The following is a 17,085-nucleotide window of genomic DNA, read 5'->3' as shown; positions in this document are numbered from 1 at the left end:
TATCTAGTGCAGTGATAACAATTAAAATGCAGCACAGCGGAACACACACACACACACGTTGGTTTTTGTGGTTTATGGGGACTCTCCATAGGTGTAATGGTTTTTATACTGAACAAACTGTGTGTGCTATTGCCCTACACCAACCCTACACCTAAACTTAGCCCTCACAGGAGACTTTGTGCATTTTTAGATTTTCAAAAAAACACCATTTAGTATGTTTTTTAAGCCTTTTGAATTACGGGGACATAGTGTCCTCATAAACCACCTTCATATTGTAATACCTCTGTCATACCCATGTCATTATACAAATTTGTGTCCTCATAAACCACATAAACATGCACACACACACACAATTGCAGGGAAAGGGATTAAAAGGAAACTCCATCCTTTCCACCCTCATGCCATCCTATACTATATATATATATGAATGCTTTACAATCATGTAGGGGGTCTCTCCTCAACCACCACCAGTGTGCAGCATCCACCTGGATGATGCGACGGCAGCCACAGTACAACGGCAGTACAAAAAAATATTAATTATATTTAAATTTTCATCACTGATTTTATTTGCACACAATCTTGTGCATTCAGCCAATATATTACACAGCTAATGGCTCTATCAAAACAGAAAGAATAATGAATAAACCTTTTTTGGGGAAAACACAACTTCGCTACCTTAACATGCTCCCTCAGATTTGATGGTGAACATTTGAACCCAGACATTTCCATGATGAAAGTCATAACTGAAGTAGAACTGTGTGCTTTAAGGGTGGTGATGGCGCAGTGGATAAGACACATGCCCTTGGTGTGAGAGACCCGGGTTCGAATCCACTGTGAGACACCAATGTGTCCCTGAGCAAGACGCTTAACCCCTAGTTGCTCCAGCGGCGTGCGACCTCTGACATATATAGCAATTGTAAGTCGCTTTGGATTAAAGCGTCAGCTAAATGAATAAATGTAAATGTAAATGTGCTTGAAAACAATGATCATTGGTTCTCACATCAAGCACACACTTTTGAGCTTCTGTTTACCATATATGTGCATAAGATAAAACAAAAATGTAATGTACTTTTTAAGTTGAAATAATTTTCAACTTACATCCCCCAAAATAATACTATAAATTACTAAAGCATTTTACACCTCTGCAAACAAACGTGTGTGTGTGTGTGTTCTTGCTGTCTAAACAAGGCCTTTGTGTACCAAACTATCATCACCACTAGAGGGCATTAATTAACAAAGAAAAAATGTACTTGCAGAACAGAAACGGTGTGAATGAGAACTGATGAGATAAAGATAGTGGGGAAAAAAGGAATGAGCATGAGAGAAATGAAAGAGAAAGAGAGCAAGAACTGTTGATGAAAAAGAGAGGTCATTTTGTCGAAACACTCGCAGCAGGCGGCAGAGAGATGAAGATCTTATACGATGAGTGGAGATAACTGGTATTTACCTTCAACAGATAGATAACAGCGAGCAATGAACTGACTCTCATGACTGGCCGGAGTCAAAACAACATCTAGAGTACCACAAGTCTATTTCCTCTTCGACCTCAACAGCACTGGAGCCATATGAGCTGCTCTGTGCTATTCTACCAGTCACAAAAACATGGCCTGCTTGTTACATTTGAGAGCTCAACAAAAATAGACTTTTTCTGCTGTACGTAGATCAGATTTGCACTCTCGCTGGTGACACTTTTACCGACTTGTTTCTGAATCTTGCATCACTGTAAAACAGACAGTAAATCCTTTGTTTTTGATCAACCCAACAACCCTCAAGTAGCATCAAAGCAGGCATGTTATTCCTGACACATGGCAGAAACATGGCGTTCTAAGACCTAATCTGATCTCATGAAAAATAGCTGTAGGACTGACGTAAAGCGTTTGTGTTACCAGTGAAGTGTTACTTGTTTCCTCATTAGGATGTTTTAGTCTGAGTTTGAGCAAATGGGTGCAATTATGCAAATCAGCCTGCGAAGCACTTGGAGTTATTGCTGGAATCAAACTGTTTGCAAGCAGTTGAGAAATTCAGAGCGAAGCACAAAACGCCAGTAATCAACACCTCATTCAAAAACTGTGCTAAAAAAAGACTCAAACACGAGGCGAACATGTTGTTTCTGGCACAAATAAATACACTTACAGTAAAATTAGCATTACGTCAATAGCTATTATTTTGTTTTCACAGTGAGACGTTATTGTAGGCTATAGATCATTTTAATACACTAATTTAATTTAAATTATATAAAAATAAGTAAATCGTATAAATATATATATATATACACATACACACACACACACAGTATAATGTATATTTAAACTTTTTAACCTTACTGCACACAATAAATCACTAGCTATAAATTAAAAGTAAAAAACAAAAAAGTCTCTTGAATTAAATTAATACAAAATGTTATATCTTTATGAATAACTTCACTAATAAGTCATAAAGGTCAAGATAAAATCTGTAATGAGTAAGAAACTAAATAAAATAGCAACTTTTAGGCTCCGTTTACACTAGTGCGTTTTTGTTTTAAAACGCATTTTGTTACGGTTACGCCTATCGTTTACACTACTCCAGTGTTTTCGAGGTCGAAAATGGAGATTTTGAAAACGCTGCAGACCCCGTTTTAGTTTGAAAACTCCGGGGTTGCGTTTCAGTGTAAACGGACCAAAACGGAGACTTTTGAAAACGATGGCATGTCTGCCCACATTCTCTCTGTGTATCCCTGATGACCGTGTAAACAAGAACATCATGCTCATTATTGTACCCATAGATATGTATAGGTAGATGCCTCATTTGACCGCTCCAAGCACGCAGACGGTCCGCGATCTAAATAATAGGGATTCTACCTATACATTGGTAGTACTCTATGGTTGTACCTGCACGAATAGTCACGTGACATGCGTTTTTGGTTGTGCAGTGTAGACGGAGATAGTTTCTGAAACGCAGCAGAAACGCCAGTGTAGACGAGGATCGTTTTCATTCTAAAACGCCATTTTAAAACGAAAACGCACTGTAACTTAGCTATTATACGCTTTTTTTTAAAGTTTGGGGGCTGTTTATTTGAATAGTTTGAAATATGTCTCTTATGTGTGCCAATACTGCATTTATTTGATCAAAAATACAATACAGTAATACTGTGAAATATTTGTACAATTTAAAATAACTGCTTTCTATTTTAATATAATTTAAAATGTAATTTATTTATGATGTAAAGATGAATTTTGAGCATCATTACTCCAGTCTTCAGTGTCACATGATCCTTCAGAAACCATTCTATTATGCCGATTTGCTGCTCAAGAAACATTTTTTTATTATTATTATCATTATTACTGTCGAAAACAATCATGCTGCTTAATATTTTTGCAGAAACGGTGGTATATTTTTTAGGATTCTTTGATGAATAGAAAGTTTTAAAGAACAACATGTATTTTCAATGGAAGTTTTTTGTAGACAACATTAGAAATGTCAATATATTGCATCATTGGGGAAGTATTCATTTTTTTCAAGAAAAAAAAAACATAAAATTTTGTGATTTCATTTTTGTCCTCTAACAGGTAAAGAGACGTTTTTTCATGAGCGAACTGTTTATCCTACTTCTACAGTGCAGACAGAGAGCGTTTGAAGTGAGAGGGGGTGGCAAGTAAAACACTGGGAGCTGCTTGGAAAAAGTCACCTGCTGAGTCACAATTCATTTTCAATGAGACGGACGAGCAACACAATACCACCCCAGAAACTGCTTCAGCCCCGGGCGACAGCTTATATTACTTATGCAAGTTTCTGCCACTGCTTATAAGCAGTTTCACAATTAACTTAGCCTTCTGTCATATATTTATAAAGGAGTCACATATTAGATGAAACAGTCAAATGTGTTTCTCCCGGCTGTCAGCAACAGTTAGGCTACACTATAAGAACATTATGTGCTGTGAATATAGAAATAGCCAGCAGTCAGACTTACAGCTACGTTGTAGATGGCCATGCCAACCGCTCTATGGTCATTAATCTTCTCTGTGGAAATGGACTTGGTCTCGTAGGCCAGAAAGATTCCCAGCAGCAGCAGAAGTCCCTTGTAGCCATACACCACACCTGAAGGGAGAAAGCATTACTTACAGTATAGTGAGTGCTCTTAAAGCTCTGAGGTTGTCTCACATGGAAACTGTATGCTTTCTATTTCTGTGCTACTTGAGATACATGCGCTGGTTTTAAATGTAGGCTCTTTTTAACATTTGGTTGATTTGTTAAAATCATAAATAATATCACATTCTATATTTAGATGTTTGGGATCAGTAAGAATTTATTTTGTAAGAAATTAATAGTTGTATTCAGCAAGAATGCGTTAAATTGATCAAAAGTGACAGCAAAGACAATGTTATAAAAGATTTCAATTTTAAATGAATGCTGTTCTTTTGCATTAATCATCAAAGCATCACAGTTTCCACAAAAATATGAAGCAGCACAACTGTTTTGAAAGGTGATAATAAGAGATGTTTATCGAGCAAAACATCAGCATATTAGAATGATTTCTGAAGTATTGTGTGACACTGAAGACTGGAGTAATGATGCTGAAAATTCAGCTTTGATCACAGAAATAAGTTCCATTTTTAAAATATATTAAATAGAAACCAGTTCAAATATTAGTTTTTCGAGTATTTTGAACAAATAAGTGACTTTTTTCAAAAACATGAATAATTCTTACCAGCCCCAAACTTTTGAGCAGTAATGTATAATAAACCTAACAGAAAACAGCTTATTATTTATGATATTTTTGTGTGATGTCATAAATGTCTATTGGGTTTTGGGTTGACTCTATAAGACTTTTTAGATTAAAAATTAAAAGCAACACGACGAATAGCTACCTAAAAAGACTCAATTTAAATACTACAAAATGTTTTGTGAATTACAGTAAATATTTTTTCATATTACAGTAATGAAACCTGGTGAAAATGTTCTTAAGTGTTGCCAAAAATCTTTCTGGCCCTAAAAAGTGACATATGACATGTTTGTAATGATAGATGATATCTGTCCTGTCTATATGTCCATCTTTAAAAAGATCTGAAAGAAATAAAAAGACAAAAACAAATAAATAAAAGAGGAAGAATGATAAAGGAGAGAGAAGAAGAGAGGGACTAATAAGTCACATTAAGAGTTTAATCTCGTTTAGAGTTCAGGGAAGGTTTTTTTTCTCTGTAATATTATCTTCCTGTCAGAGAGTCAGGCTATGAGATCCAGACCTGGGCACTGACCCACAAAATTAAATTTTACACTGCGGCGCTCTGATAGGAAGTCAGAGCAAGAGGAAAAGTGCGAGAAAGAGATAGAGAAGAGAGAGAGAACAAGAGAGGGAAAGAATGAGTTGTGAAACGGTGAGGGGAATACAAAATGAACTGGAAAAAACTCTTGCGCATATAACAAATTATTAATTTAAATTTCAAAGACAGATTGTATCACTTCAGTGTAGAACAAGAAGCAACCGTATAGATAATTAAACTCCTAGATATATATAAATAAATAAAATTAAAATAAACCAGGTGTGTCAAATGCACAGCGCACAGGAAAAATATTAAAATAAATTATGCACACAAAACAAATCATGTTTATTTATTATTGTTATGAAATATTCATATTCATGAGTTTCACAACAAAGTTTAATATTCAGGATTAGGGTTTTTTCAAATTAAAAATACTGCACTAAAATGACTGCACAGAGTGAGTAAGTGCTGGATACTTACCAAGCCACGTGTTCATCTTCTCTGAACTGCAGTGCTCGAGAAGAGGCTGAATCAACACATCTAGATCTTCTTTAGGAGCCTCTTTGGTGAACTTCTGCTTAGAGCGAGAAAACAAGAGAGCGAGCGAGAGCACTTTAAAGGACAGAGACTGAGGTCAATGCCGCAGAGCACCGCACTACAATCCTTCACCATTAACACCTACTTCCATGAGCTTGCTCGGCAGAAATTTCCAAGGCATCTCAGAGGAAACACATCATAAAAATCACAGTAACAACAAGAAAAAAATCAAGTGTCACCACACCTCCACAGTTATGTGCAGAGGGTCCATGATCTGCCAGATAAGCAGAGAGAGAACATCAATAGCCAGCAGAACTGCAACGGTCGCATACAGCTTCCACGGCTCCAAATGCTGCGGTGAAATAACAAGACCATAATCGTTAGTCAATGATACACAATTGCAAAATGCCAAGACACTAACGAGAAACTGCTATACTTTAAAGGGGGGAATAAAAGTTACATTTATGCATGGTCACAGCAGTTGTAGACATTATTTGTCATTTTTTCTGTAGAACACAAAAGGAGTTTTGAAGAATATTTGTTTCAAATATATTTTTTCTTTTATTAAAATTGTAATCTGAGTTAATATGAACGGGGGGATTGTGGAAGGGATTAATAATTGACTCTCTTATTGTTTACCTTGTTATCATTATTTAAATTTATATTGTCACATAAAATACCAATAAAAAGATTTGAAGTAAAAATATATTTTATACTGTATATAACGTGTACCTTTAAAGACACATCGCCATATGAACATCAAAAATGATCACAATTTCTACAAAAATATTAAGCAGCACAACTGTTTTCAACATTGATAATAATTAATGAAATTAAGTTCTTACCGTTCAGTGAGTCATATGTTGATTCAGTAACCACCCTGACTGATTCTATTTCAGTGAATGATTCATCAGACTCAAAAACTTCAAACCATTATCTTATGTTTAAGTCTTTAACAGTACATATTATCTTATGTTTAAGTCTTTCTAAACAGTTCCTTAGAATAACAGGTTTAAAAAATTATTTGTTACTGAATCGAATCATAAGTCACAATCATATGATAATGAATCAAACTACACTTCTGGTGTTGTGTTTATTGCATGCAGCTTATGAGAAAGACATGCTCTTGTCACTGTTTTATAATCTTCATAATCCATATTCACAATTTGGGTAAACATGATTCTTTTGCAGGCATTAGTGTAAAAGATTAAAAAGCATGGTAAAAAAAAAAAAAAAACTAAAGGTAAAAGGCCAAAAGACACAATTAAAACATCATAAAAGTATTACTATAGCTTTTTTTTTTTTAGTAACAGATTTACGCAAAAACATGCTGCAATGAAAATTATCAGTAAAGAATGACTTAGACACAGATCGTCCGATCCTCCTTAATCAACCCCAACCTTCAAATAAGTTCTACTTTTATGTTCCACAGCAAAAAAAAAAAAAGTAAAAGTATATGGGTCGAATCAAGAGTGAGTAAATAGCGACAGAACACTTTTTAAGAATCACCGCATTTGAGGTGCTGTTCTGAATAACATGTTTATTTTCCTGTCAAGGTAAACGACAGAATTGCTCTGACACCATAACAATTGTGTTTACTCTGCTGCATGGTGGGTAACAGGAAAGCGGAATGCCAATCATCAGCAAACATGACGAAAGTCATGTGTTACAAATGTGGACTTATTTTCAGTTGCAATTCCATCCATTAATCCGTAGCCGCAGGCTCCCTCCAGGCCGTCAGACTGGGAAAACGGGATAGAACCGAGCTTCACTGCACACTTTCTCCTCTCTCTCTCTCCCTTAATCGCCGTGAAGGCGTCAAATGACCCAAGAGCCCCGTTTCTACCACATTCTGCCTGAGCGCCGAACTTTCTTCAAGTGCTGTCGAACCACTTAGGCAAATTGCCCCATTACGGACATCGGGAGAGTTGAAAGTCATCTCGATTCGTTGTGCAGAGCGCTTGAATAATAAAACCCCCTGAAGGTCGGATTTCTGTAAAAAAAAAATTTAATGCTTATCCATATTCCATAGTTGGGGTAATCTGGTTGTCGTTTGATGAGTTCTTAGGGTTTCCCTAATGCCGTGTCTTATTGCTTTAGGACATGGGATCAGACTGAACACGTGTCAAGATGCTAATTTGTGTTGTGTAAGGAAGAAACGGACAGAACTTCTCGCAGCAAGAATAAGAGAGAGAAGGGGGGAGGTTCTTCTCTATTTCATGCTGGGAAACTTCATCTAACGCTGTAGAGTCAGCGGTGTGGGATTCTTTAATATGCAGCAGATAACAGTGAATTCGGCAGCGCTGCATAGCGTGAGCACGCTGCCCGTCACATCTGCAGATTCTGCAAGTTATCTGAAAATAATTAAGGGGTTACTGAAAAATGCAAAGTCTTGTGCAAAGCCTACATCATGTAGCCCTGTCATCATTTTAATTAAACCAGATGTAATTTATTTTAAATTTATTACTCAGTTCACCCAAAAATTTAAATTCTGTCATCATTTACTCACCCTTGGGCCATTCAAAACTCGTACAGTTTTCTTTATTTTTGTGGAGCGCTAGCATATGTTTAGCAAAATTTTCACAATGCCACAGTTTTTGAAATATAATTAATAGGAATAATTATTACAATAGATAATTATCAAATTATATTATATATATATTTCGTTAAGTAATAATTTAAAGCTTTCTATAGATATATTTATCATGTCTGTGAGGCTAATGATTTTTGGCATTAAAGAAAAATTGATTATTTTGACCCATACAATGTATTGTTGGCTATTGCTACAAATATACCTGTGCTACTTATGACTGGTTTTGTGCTCCAGGGTCACATTTAATTAAAATATTATCATGCTGTATGAAGATGCCAAAAAAAAGAAGAAAAGTCATACAGATTTGAAACAACATGAGAGAAATGAGTAAAGGTTGGCAGATTTATTTATATATTTTTTGGTAAACCATATACATTTTTTTTAACCCACTCAGAACGATTTACCTTTCTTTTCTCTTTTTTCTCATCTTTCTTGGTGAAGACGGTGTGAACCCACCAGATCTTGGTGAACATGCTGCCATAGGCTAAACTGAAGCCTAGTCCAAGCAGCCACAGGCGAAACTACAAGAGAATGAGAGACAGAGTTAATCTGGGAGATCAGCACCAAAGCAGCTATTCGTTTTTTTACAACAAATCTTCATCTTACTCAAAGGTCAAGGCTGAATGAGAGGAAACGGCAATAAAAAAGTGAGTACAACTTTTATGACACTACCTGGCACACCACGGGGAACTGTGATCGTTGGATATGGAGGCCATCGATGCCCAGAGGAAAGACAGCTGCTAATGCCAGCACGCAGCCCACCGCCGTCATGTTGTTCAGATAGGGCTGAGAGTTCTGAATGTATCTGTCAGAAGAGTTACAACAGACTACAGATATATTACACTGTTTCAAAATGAGAAATCCAAAACATTTTGTGCTGGACTGAAATATTATTTTGTAACAGTCATGGGAGCATTTAAAGGAGTCATAAAATCGTGAAAAATCTTCTAAAATAAAAGTGTCAAAACGTTTCTCTCCGGTTCAGTTTCCTGCCCAGTTCAAAATGGGTTTTATTAAAACCTTTTCATAGTCATAACGTTTTTTTGTGTTTTGTGAACCAGCCAAAATGTGATGCAGCTTTGCAAACAACTTCTTAATTATTTTTTATTTTCTTTTTCAGTAAAAATATCTAATAACTCTATTAATAAGCTAAAATTACTTGGAGAAAATATGTGTAAGATGATAACTTAATGACAAATTTTCAGGCAATATTTCATGAATAAAGTATTTTTTATGTTTATATATATATATATATTAACCATAAACTTCAACACAACTTTGACAGATTTTTGCTTAAAACAATCTCCCTTTGTTATCAATGGGTTAACAAACATAAAATAAATGCTCAAGAAATAAAATGATAAAAATTACACATTGGAGGTGCGGTGCCATTCAAATAATTCCTACTGTATTGTACTGACCTACACAAAATAATTCTAAAATGACTTTTAATTGTAAGATTTGACTGCATTTCAGATCTCTTGCATGTGGATTTCTTATGAACACAGGGTACTAACCTGATGCTACTGTTGTATATGTTGAAGGAAAGGCAAACTATGCCCAGAAGGATTCCCAGCCCGGCAAAGACAGACACCGATACAAAGAGCTTCTGGGAAAGGTAACGAAACTCTTCAATCACTTTGGTCTGGTCTGCTGGAGGGCCGAGGCCTGTCAAAAGAGAAACCAGTCAGGAAATATCAGAGAAACCGAAAGAAACTCTGAAGCGCAGACAAAACAGATCGGCAGATAAGAGCGTATAGATCACGACGACGTGACAATAGATTCAGAAAATCAGAGATGGACTTCACGGACCGTTCGAAGAGCAAAGGCAAAGTATTCCAGCTCGGTTCGGAGAGTCATTAGCTACGTCTGCTCGGTCAGACTTCAGAAACACATGACTTGGAGGGAATATCAATGGATTTTTTTTGACAGAAAATTTTCTGTGAAATAAGGCCACTGGGCCGGGTTGACACATCAAGTGTCTGGAAATTTTCAGGGGAAAAGGAAGCTCACAGCGTTCACACATTAGCAAGACTAGACGCAATCTGACTTCTCTCACACTTTTGGCGCTTGCTTTAGAGGAAAATCTGCAGAATTCTGTGAAACAGATTTAAAGATGTGTTAAATGGAGCTGGAAGTACTACACTTTCATTTCTAGCCCAAAGAACAAACAAATACACAAACAAAATATTTAATAAACAAACATACAAAGGACAAGGAATGTGTAAAAATTAATTAAAATATTTCTGAGCTGGTGTGAGATCAGGGAGCCATTTGCCAGTTTCATTTTTTATTTTTTTTTAACTCTTGCAACATCAAAATGTTGCAAAATGTATATATCTGGGGGATTTTTGATGATGGCAACTGGTCTGAACACATTGTGAATGGCTTGTAAATAAGACGTGGTGTACATGACAGGAGATCAAAGTGGGAGAGAGAGCAGGAAGACTAATGTCAATAAATGTGCATATATATACTGACAAGACCTTTTCTTGCAGGGAAACATCAATATAAAATCAATAGATTCACATTTTAATGTTGTTATTTTTAATTATGTTATCTGAAAACATTGTTATGGACATTTTTACTGTTGTATGGCATAATATAAGTCATAAATTAGTTTAGAGAAATATGCCTATTATAATTAGTCAAAATAATTGATTAGATAGTAATTGTTTTATCACAAACTTGTGGTGGACAACTGAAAATTGAATTTTAATGTACACTACTGTTCAATAGTTTGGGGTCAATAAGACATTTTAATGTTTTTTATTAGAAAGCAGCTCACCAAAGCTGCTTTACAGTAAAAACAATATTCTGAAATATATTAAAGAACTGTTTTCGACTTTAATATATTTAAAAATATAATTTATTTCTGTGATGGCAAAGCTGAAGTTTAAGCATCATTACTCCAGTCTCCAGCGTAACATCATCCTTCAGAAATTCTAATATGCTGATCTGATGCTTTCTTATTATTATCAATGTTGAAAACAATTGTGCTGTTTAATACTTTTGCAGAAACTAACATTTTTTCAGAATTCTTTGATGAATAGAAAGTTCAACGGAAATTATAAAATTATTTTGAACATTATAAATATCTCTTCTGTCACTTTTGATCATTTGAATGCGCCCTTGCTAAATAAAAGTATTAATAAAATTCATACTGAAGTTTATGGATGACGTTGTTTGACTGAAAGAAAATAGTTACAATCTACCCAAAGAGAACATACATTTTTTCCCAAATGTTTAAATAAATCTATTAAACTCTGTCAGCCTTCATTTCTCATTCAAATGTACATCAGTAAGAACCCCTACCTATGATCCAAGGCAAACTTAAAATTTCACAGATCATCTACGTATCAATGTATCAATCTAAAATAAGTAAAAAGAGACAACACCATTGTAAACTCATAGTAAAAGCGTTCTCACTCCTCACAGTAATGTTATCACTCTTACTGAAACTGTGATTCGCTGTTCAATCTGTCACTACAATTATAACCAAAAACAGGATTCCTGTGGGAACAATAATTACAGCGATGATGGCTGTCGTGTGCATATAAAGCTATTTGAAAAAGCAAACAAAAATGACAGCGACTGGCAGAAATCTAACACAGAACGACAGTTAAAATGAGAGTATTTCTCTGTCAGAAGCAACTGTGTCATTACCGGGGACAGAAAGCTGACCATGAGGGACATGTGTCTGTGAAAGGCAGCTGGCCCTAGGCTCCGTCAAAACTGACAAGGTTTGTTGATACTTTTCCGAATGTCAGAACACTGACGGGTCAGGAGTGACACCTGACATTGGCTACTGCAATGTGGGAGCAATGCTGTGAGAGATAAATGTGTGTGTGTGTGTGTGTGTGTGTGTGTGTGTGTGTGAGTGTTAGAAAGCTCTGTCCTGTCAGTTGATGCATTCGCACAGTAAACCTTTCCATCGTCCTTGATCTAAGAATCAGGACAGGGTGTTGCTATGGAGACCTGGCTTAACAACAGTTTCCACAGCAATTTGGAAGAGAAAGTCATGCTAAAGTGGTTGTCAGGAGCTCCAAAGAGATAGCTGAGAAGCAAGGGCACTGCCATATGGTTCAAAAAGACAGAAGAAACCAAGTCCTGAGTTCTCACCCTTGTTGTGTGTTTTAAAAGGCACGTTTTTATTTTAATAAAGATTAGAAACCGCATTAAAAATGCTTGAGAATCTCACCCGATGAATACCGGAGGAGGTTCTGCGCTGTTTGGACAGAACATCTGCTGCTTCTGCTATTATCAAGGGCAAAAACCAGCAAGCAATGTCACCAGCTCAATGCTCCGCTTTTCTCCATGGGGAAAGAGGAAGACGTGACTAAATAGGCCATAACTGTGAATTCAGTTTTTATGAAAATAGCCGTGATTGGCTAAAAAGGATGTGCATTATTAAGTCAAATGGCTTTATGGAGGCTTTTGGATTTATGCCATTTTGCAGTGCCTTTTGGTGACGGGAAGTTGCTGCGGAGAAAGGATCACTAATTGCTATTTTTAATCAGTGGTCAGGTGTTATGAAGGAAGCATTTGTTTTAAATAGACAGACATTTTTATATGCCTTACTGGGATATCAGACTTGTGTGAAAGCTATTTTTTTATATATACAGTTATATTTAATTGTATACATATGTATGTATATACAATTAAATACACATATACAGTATCTCACAGAAGCGAGTACACCCCTCACATTTTTGTAAATATTTTATTAGATATTTTCATGTGACAACACTGAGGAAATGACACTTTGCTACAATGTAAAGTTAATGAGTGTACGGCTTGTATAACAGTATAAATTGGCTGTCCCTTCAAAATAACTCAACACACAGCCATTAATGTCTAGACCGCTGGCCACATTTTCACTTAGGGGTGTACTCACTTTTGTGACCAGCAGTTTTGTGACCAGCATGCTAGAAAAGGGTCCTGTCCAAACTGTTGCTATAAAATTAGAAGCACAACATTCCCTAGAATAGCATTATATGCTTAAACATTAACATTTGTACTCATGGAAATTACTAAAGTAGTCAAACCTGTTCATTCGAAGGGGGTGACCCAATACTTTTGGCAATATAGTGTATATATATGTATATATAATTTACTGTAATTAATTGTATCACACTGAACCTTATATTAAGGGTTGCATTTAAAGTTAATCTTATGAGGATATTAACATATACAGTAGATGGTCTCAAAAATAATATAAATTGGACTAAAAGCCACAAAACTCCCATCCCACAGAAAAAGAATTAACTATAAACTCACTATATAAATAAATGTATATGTAGCTAAAGTATCTAAACACACTCTCTGACAGAACCCAACCTTGTGTACTTTAAAAATAATAATAATAAAACCTTCAGAAACCTGAAAATCTGAATGCATTTCATACACTTTGGAAACACTGTAATCACCCCGTCAAATTCAGTAAATTGCAGTGTTCAGTCACTAAGCTGACACTGACATCTATAATAATCTTTCACTTTTTCCAAAATTTCTGCCTGCAGCATTGATCTTCTACTTGTAGCCATTCAGAAAACAAGTTCTAGTGAAGTGTGAGGTCATTACTCGTCTAATGTAGGGCAGCGCTGCTTTGTTAACGTCACGCTGGTGGAATCCACTTAATGGGATCACAGCATGAAGGATTGATTAGAGCCTAAATCAAGAATGACTCACAGAAGAGGACCGGGCAAATCCAGCAAATAATCGCTTTTGTATCTCTTGGGTGAGAAAATACAGGATTTTGGTGGTGGCAATTCAATTCCCATCTTTTAGCAGAAAACCAATTTGTGGGGTAATAGGGAAAGCACAGATTGGTGCTTTTGTTAATCATTCACTAGAATAGTATCCCGGCATCCATGCAGAAAAAGGAGCAAGTTGAGCAACAACTTTGAATTTTTTATCCAAGCTATTCTAAAGGTGACATTGCACCTGACAGGACGCTTTTAAAAGTAAAGTGTTTCTTTTGCTTTGTTCACGCTGCATTTTTAGGACTGGCTGCTCAAAAAGACCAATGGAAAACTGGCAATGAATGTCAGAGGCATTTCTGTACTATTTACACATGCATGCATATGCTGAGTGTGAAACCACTCACCCGTTTGCTCATTCAGTACACTCTAAAAGCAGTCAATGGGAGCATAAATAAGTTAATTCATTCACAGACACTGCACTTTGTGTGACGGTACAATCACACAGCATCCTGAATGAGGAAAAAAAGTACTTCATCTAATCTGATCATTCAGACTGAAACATATTTCTAAAAATATGATTATAATCATGTTTCAGACAGCATTTAAATATGGTTTGAATTGGGTTCCACATTTTTTTCCCCAACAGAAAATATATATATTAGTGCTGTCAAACGATTAATCGCATCCAAAATAAAAAATTTTGTTTACATAATATGTGTGTGTGCACTTAGTATATGTCTTGTGTATATAAATACACACACATACACTATATATTTTGAAAATATGCACATGTATATATTTATATTCATATAATTTATATTATATATAAATATATGCATGCATGTGTATTTATATATACATATACATATAAATATACACAGAGACACACACATATATTATGTAAATAAAAACTTTTATTTTGGATGCGATTAATCATGAATAATCATTTGACAATCGTTTGAAGGCACTAATATATATATATATATATATATATATATATATATATATAATTTTTTTCCGACAGAATACAGCTATTTTGAATGACTGTCGATGGAAACAAATGCTTTTTAGAGCCACCAGCAGGGTCAAACTGAACCATGCTAACTAGTCAAACCTTGACCCTTTGTTCAAGACCGCAAACAACTTAATGGATTGGAGTCGAAGACGTCAAAAAATTGGATTTTTGATGCCTGTCTGAACAAAACCTTGGTTTACCTTTCCAAAAGAAGATTAAATTACTTTTTCGATTTCACACTCTTTCCTACACGTTGTACTTTCCCATTTATCGGCGAGCATCATCACACATTTTCATTTGATCCGCTCTGCGCCTTACATCTCTTTCATCAATACCGGTTTGTCAATCGAGAAAATTCACAGAGCTGCACAAAGGTCAGAGCGAGCTCCACTTCTCCGCTCCCCAGGGCCTGTATGGCCTCCTCTAGCAGAAAGGACAGCTAATTGTTAGAGATGTATTAAAGAGCGCGACAGGGCTTTGTTGAATTAACAGAAATCAATACTGGTAAGCCTCAATCTCGACGGGCCGAGCGCGGCTGTGAAAGGTGACGGGAGTGGAATGGACAGAGCTGTCCCGACGTGCAGAAAAAAGGCTGGTTTCTCTTACCGATCCATTTGTCGTTTCCGTACCAGGACAGGTTGCCTTTTGTACTGTCATAGTATCCAATCTTCTTGTAGCTCCCACCTGAGGGGGGAAAAAAAATAAGGATTTAAATGAAAACAAGAAAAGTGTATATGAAATCATGTTCTTCAGCCTTGACCCAAAACAAAGAGACCCTCATCTGTCCGGGAATTCATGTTGTACTATAGACAACGTAATATAATGTTTTTAAAGGCTTGTATTAAAAGTATGCATGTAATTAACGGTGTGTCAACTAAAGGTCACATTAAGAAAACTTACTTGCACTAAGCACTGCAATAAAAGCTTCAAAAGATGCCTGACTCGACAAATCTGGAAAAGTAGTCGACTTAGAGCTGCATCATTGGGTCGAAAAAAACAAGCCCGACTGCACTGATCAAAGTTAATCTGAAAAGGAACATATTGTAGAAAAACTTTGCTCTTTGGAAATCAAAGACTTTGATGTACTATGTAGACAAACTTTCGCAAAACAAAGCTCTTCTCACCAGTGCAGACCATTCATTGAATCTAAACAGGAAATTTGGGTCATTCAGAAATCTTTAACACTAAAATACGACCGCAGACACAGTGAAGTAATGACGACGAAGTAGGATGAATGGGCTTTTCTTTAACTACAGGCAGTTTAGGCCTTATGTTCTTTTAGAATGTTTCTTTTAAACATTCTATTTCTAACATAAAGTCACTTTTCACACTCGCAATCGTTTAATTTGTCTACTAACAATGTCACACAGTGGACATTCATACACCATAGGAGAATTTTGCCGTTTTGTCCCCCCATCACAGTGTAATTTCCACCACAAATCAAATTATGCATTCAATAACACACTTAGTTGGCCTTTTATTTTATGATTCATATTATATATATACACAGTTCTGGGTAGATTACTTTCAAATTGTAGTCCGTTACTCATTCCTAATTACATGACAAAAATTGTAGTTAGTAATATAATCCATTACTTTATACATTCTAGGTAATATAATCTGATTACTTTTGGATTCCTTTTGACCTAACTCGTTTATCACATTGATTTAAATAGGAAAATCATATTGAACCATATTGCTATAAAAACGCAAAGAGAAAGCAAAAACATTCCATTGTCTGAGTATTTTAAAATGTAATATAATCTAATTACAAGTACTTAATTTTTGGAATCTGATTACGTAATCAAGATTACATATAATCAGTTACTACCCAGCACTGTATATACATATGTAATATATTCAAATATATATAGTACTATACATATACAAGTATGCACATACATACAAGTGCACATTCAATACAATTCAGTGCACTTTTTTTACAAGGGAAAGCAGCTAAGCAAACTTCACAGCTAAAAAAAACATTTAGTTGAC

The 17,085-nt window shown here is 35.6% G+C and overlaps 1 protein-coding gene across 1 annotated transcript in view; it reads right to left on the bottom strand.

Moving 5' to 3' along the window:
* The window catches only part of LOC306853846 (gamma-aminobutyric acid type B receptor subunit 1-like), a gene marked incomplete at its 3' end in the record, with an annotated part of 48,161 nt that overhangs the window by 2,276 nt on the left and 28,800 nt on the right, over nucleotides 1-17,085 (bottom strand). The window contains exons 15-21 of the mRNA XM_079391497.1: nucleotides 15,697-15,774; nucleotides 9,888-10,038; nucleotides 9,043-9,175; nucleotides 8,775-8,891; nucleotides 6,022-6,129; nucleotides 5,721-5,814; nucleotides 3,950-4,077 (exon numbers count right to left, since the gene is read on the bottom strand). Coding sequence (XP_079247623.1) covers nucleotides 3,950-4,077; nucleotides 5,721-5,814; nucleotides 6,022-6,129; nucleotides 8,775-8,891; nucleotides 9,043-9,175; nucleotides 9,888-10,038; nucleotides 15,697-15,774 — 809 coding nt within the window. The remainder of the gene's footprint in view (nucleotides 1-3,949; nucleotides 4,078-5,720; nucleotides 5,815-6,021; nucleotides 6,130-8,774; nucleotides 8,892-9,042; nucleotides 9,176-9,887; nucleotides 10,039-15,696; nucleotides 15,775-17,085) is intronic.

Source organism: Barbus barbus (genome assembly GCF_936440315.1).
Source record: "Barbus barbus genome assembly, chromosome: 34".
NCBI lineage: Eukaryota > Metazoa > Chordata > Actinopteri > Cypriniformes > Cyprinidae > Barbus > Barbus barbus.
This window is presented reverse-complemented; position numbering and strand designations above follow the sequence as displayed.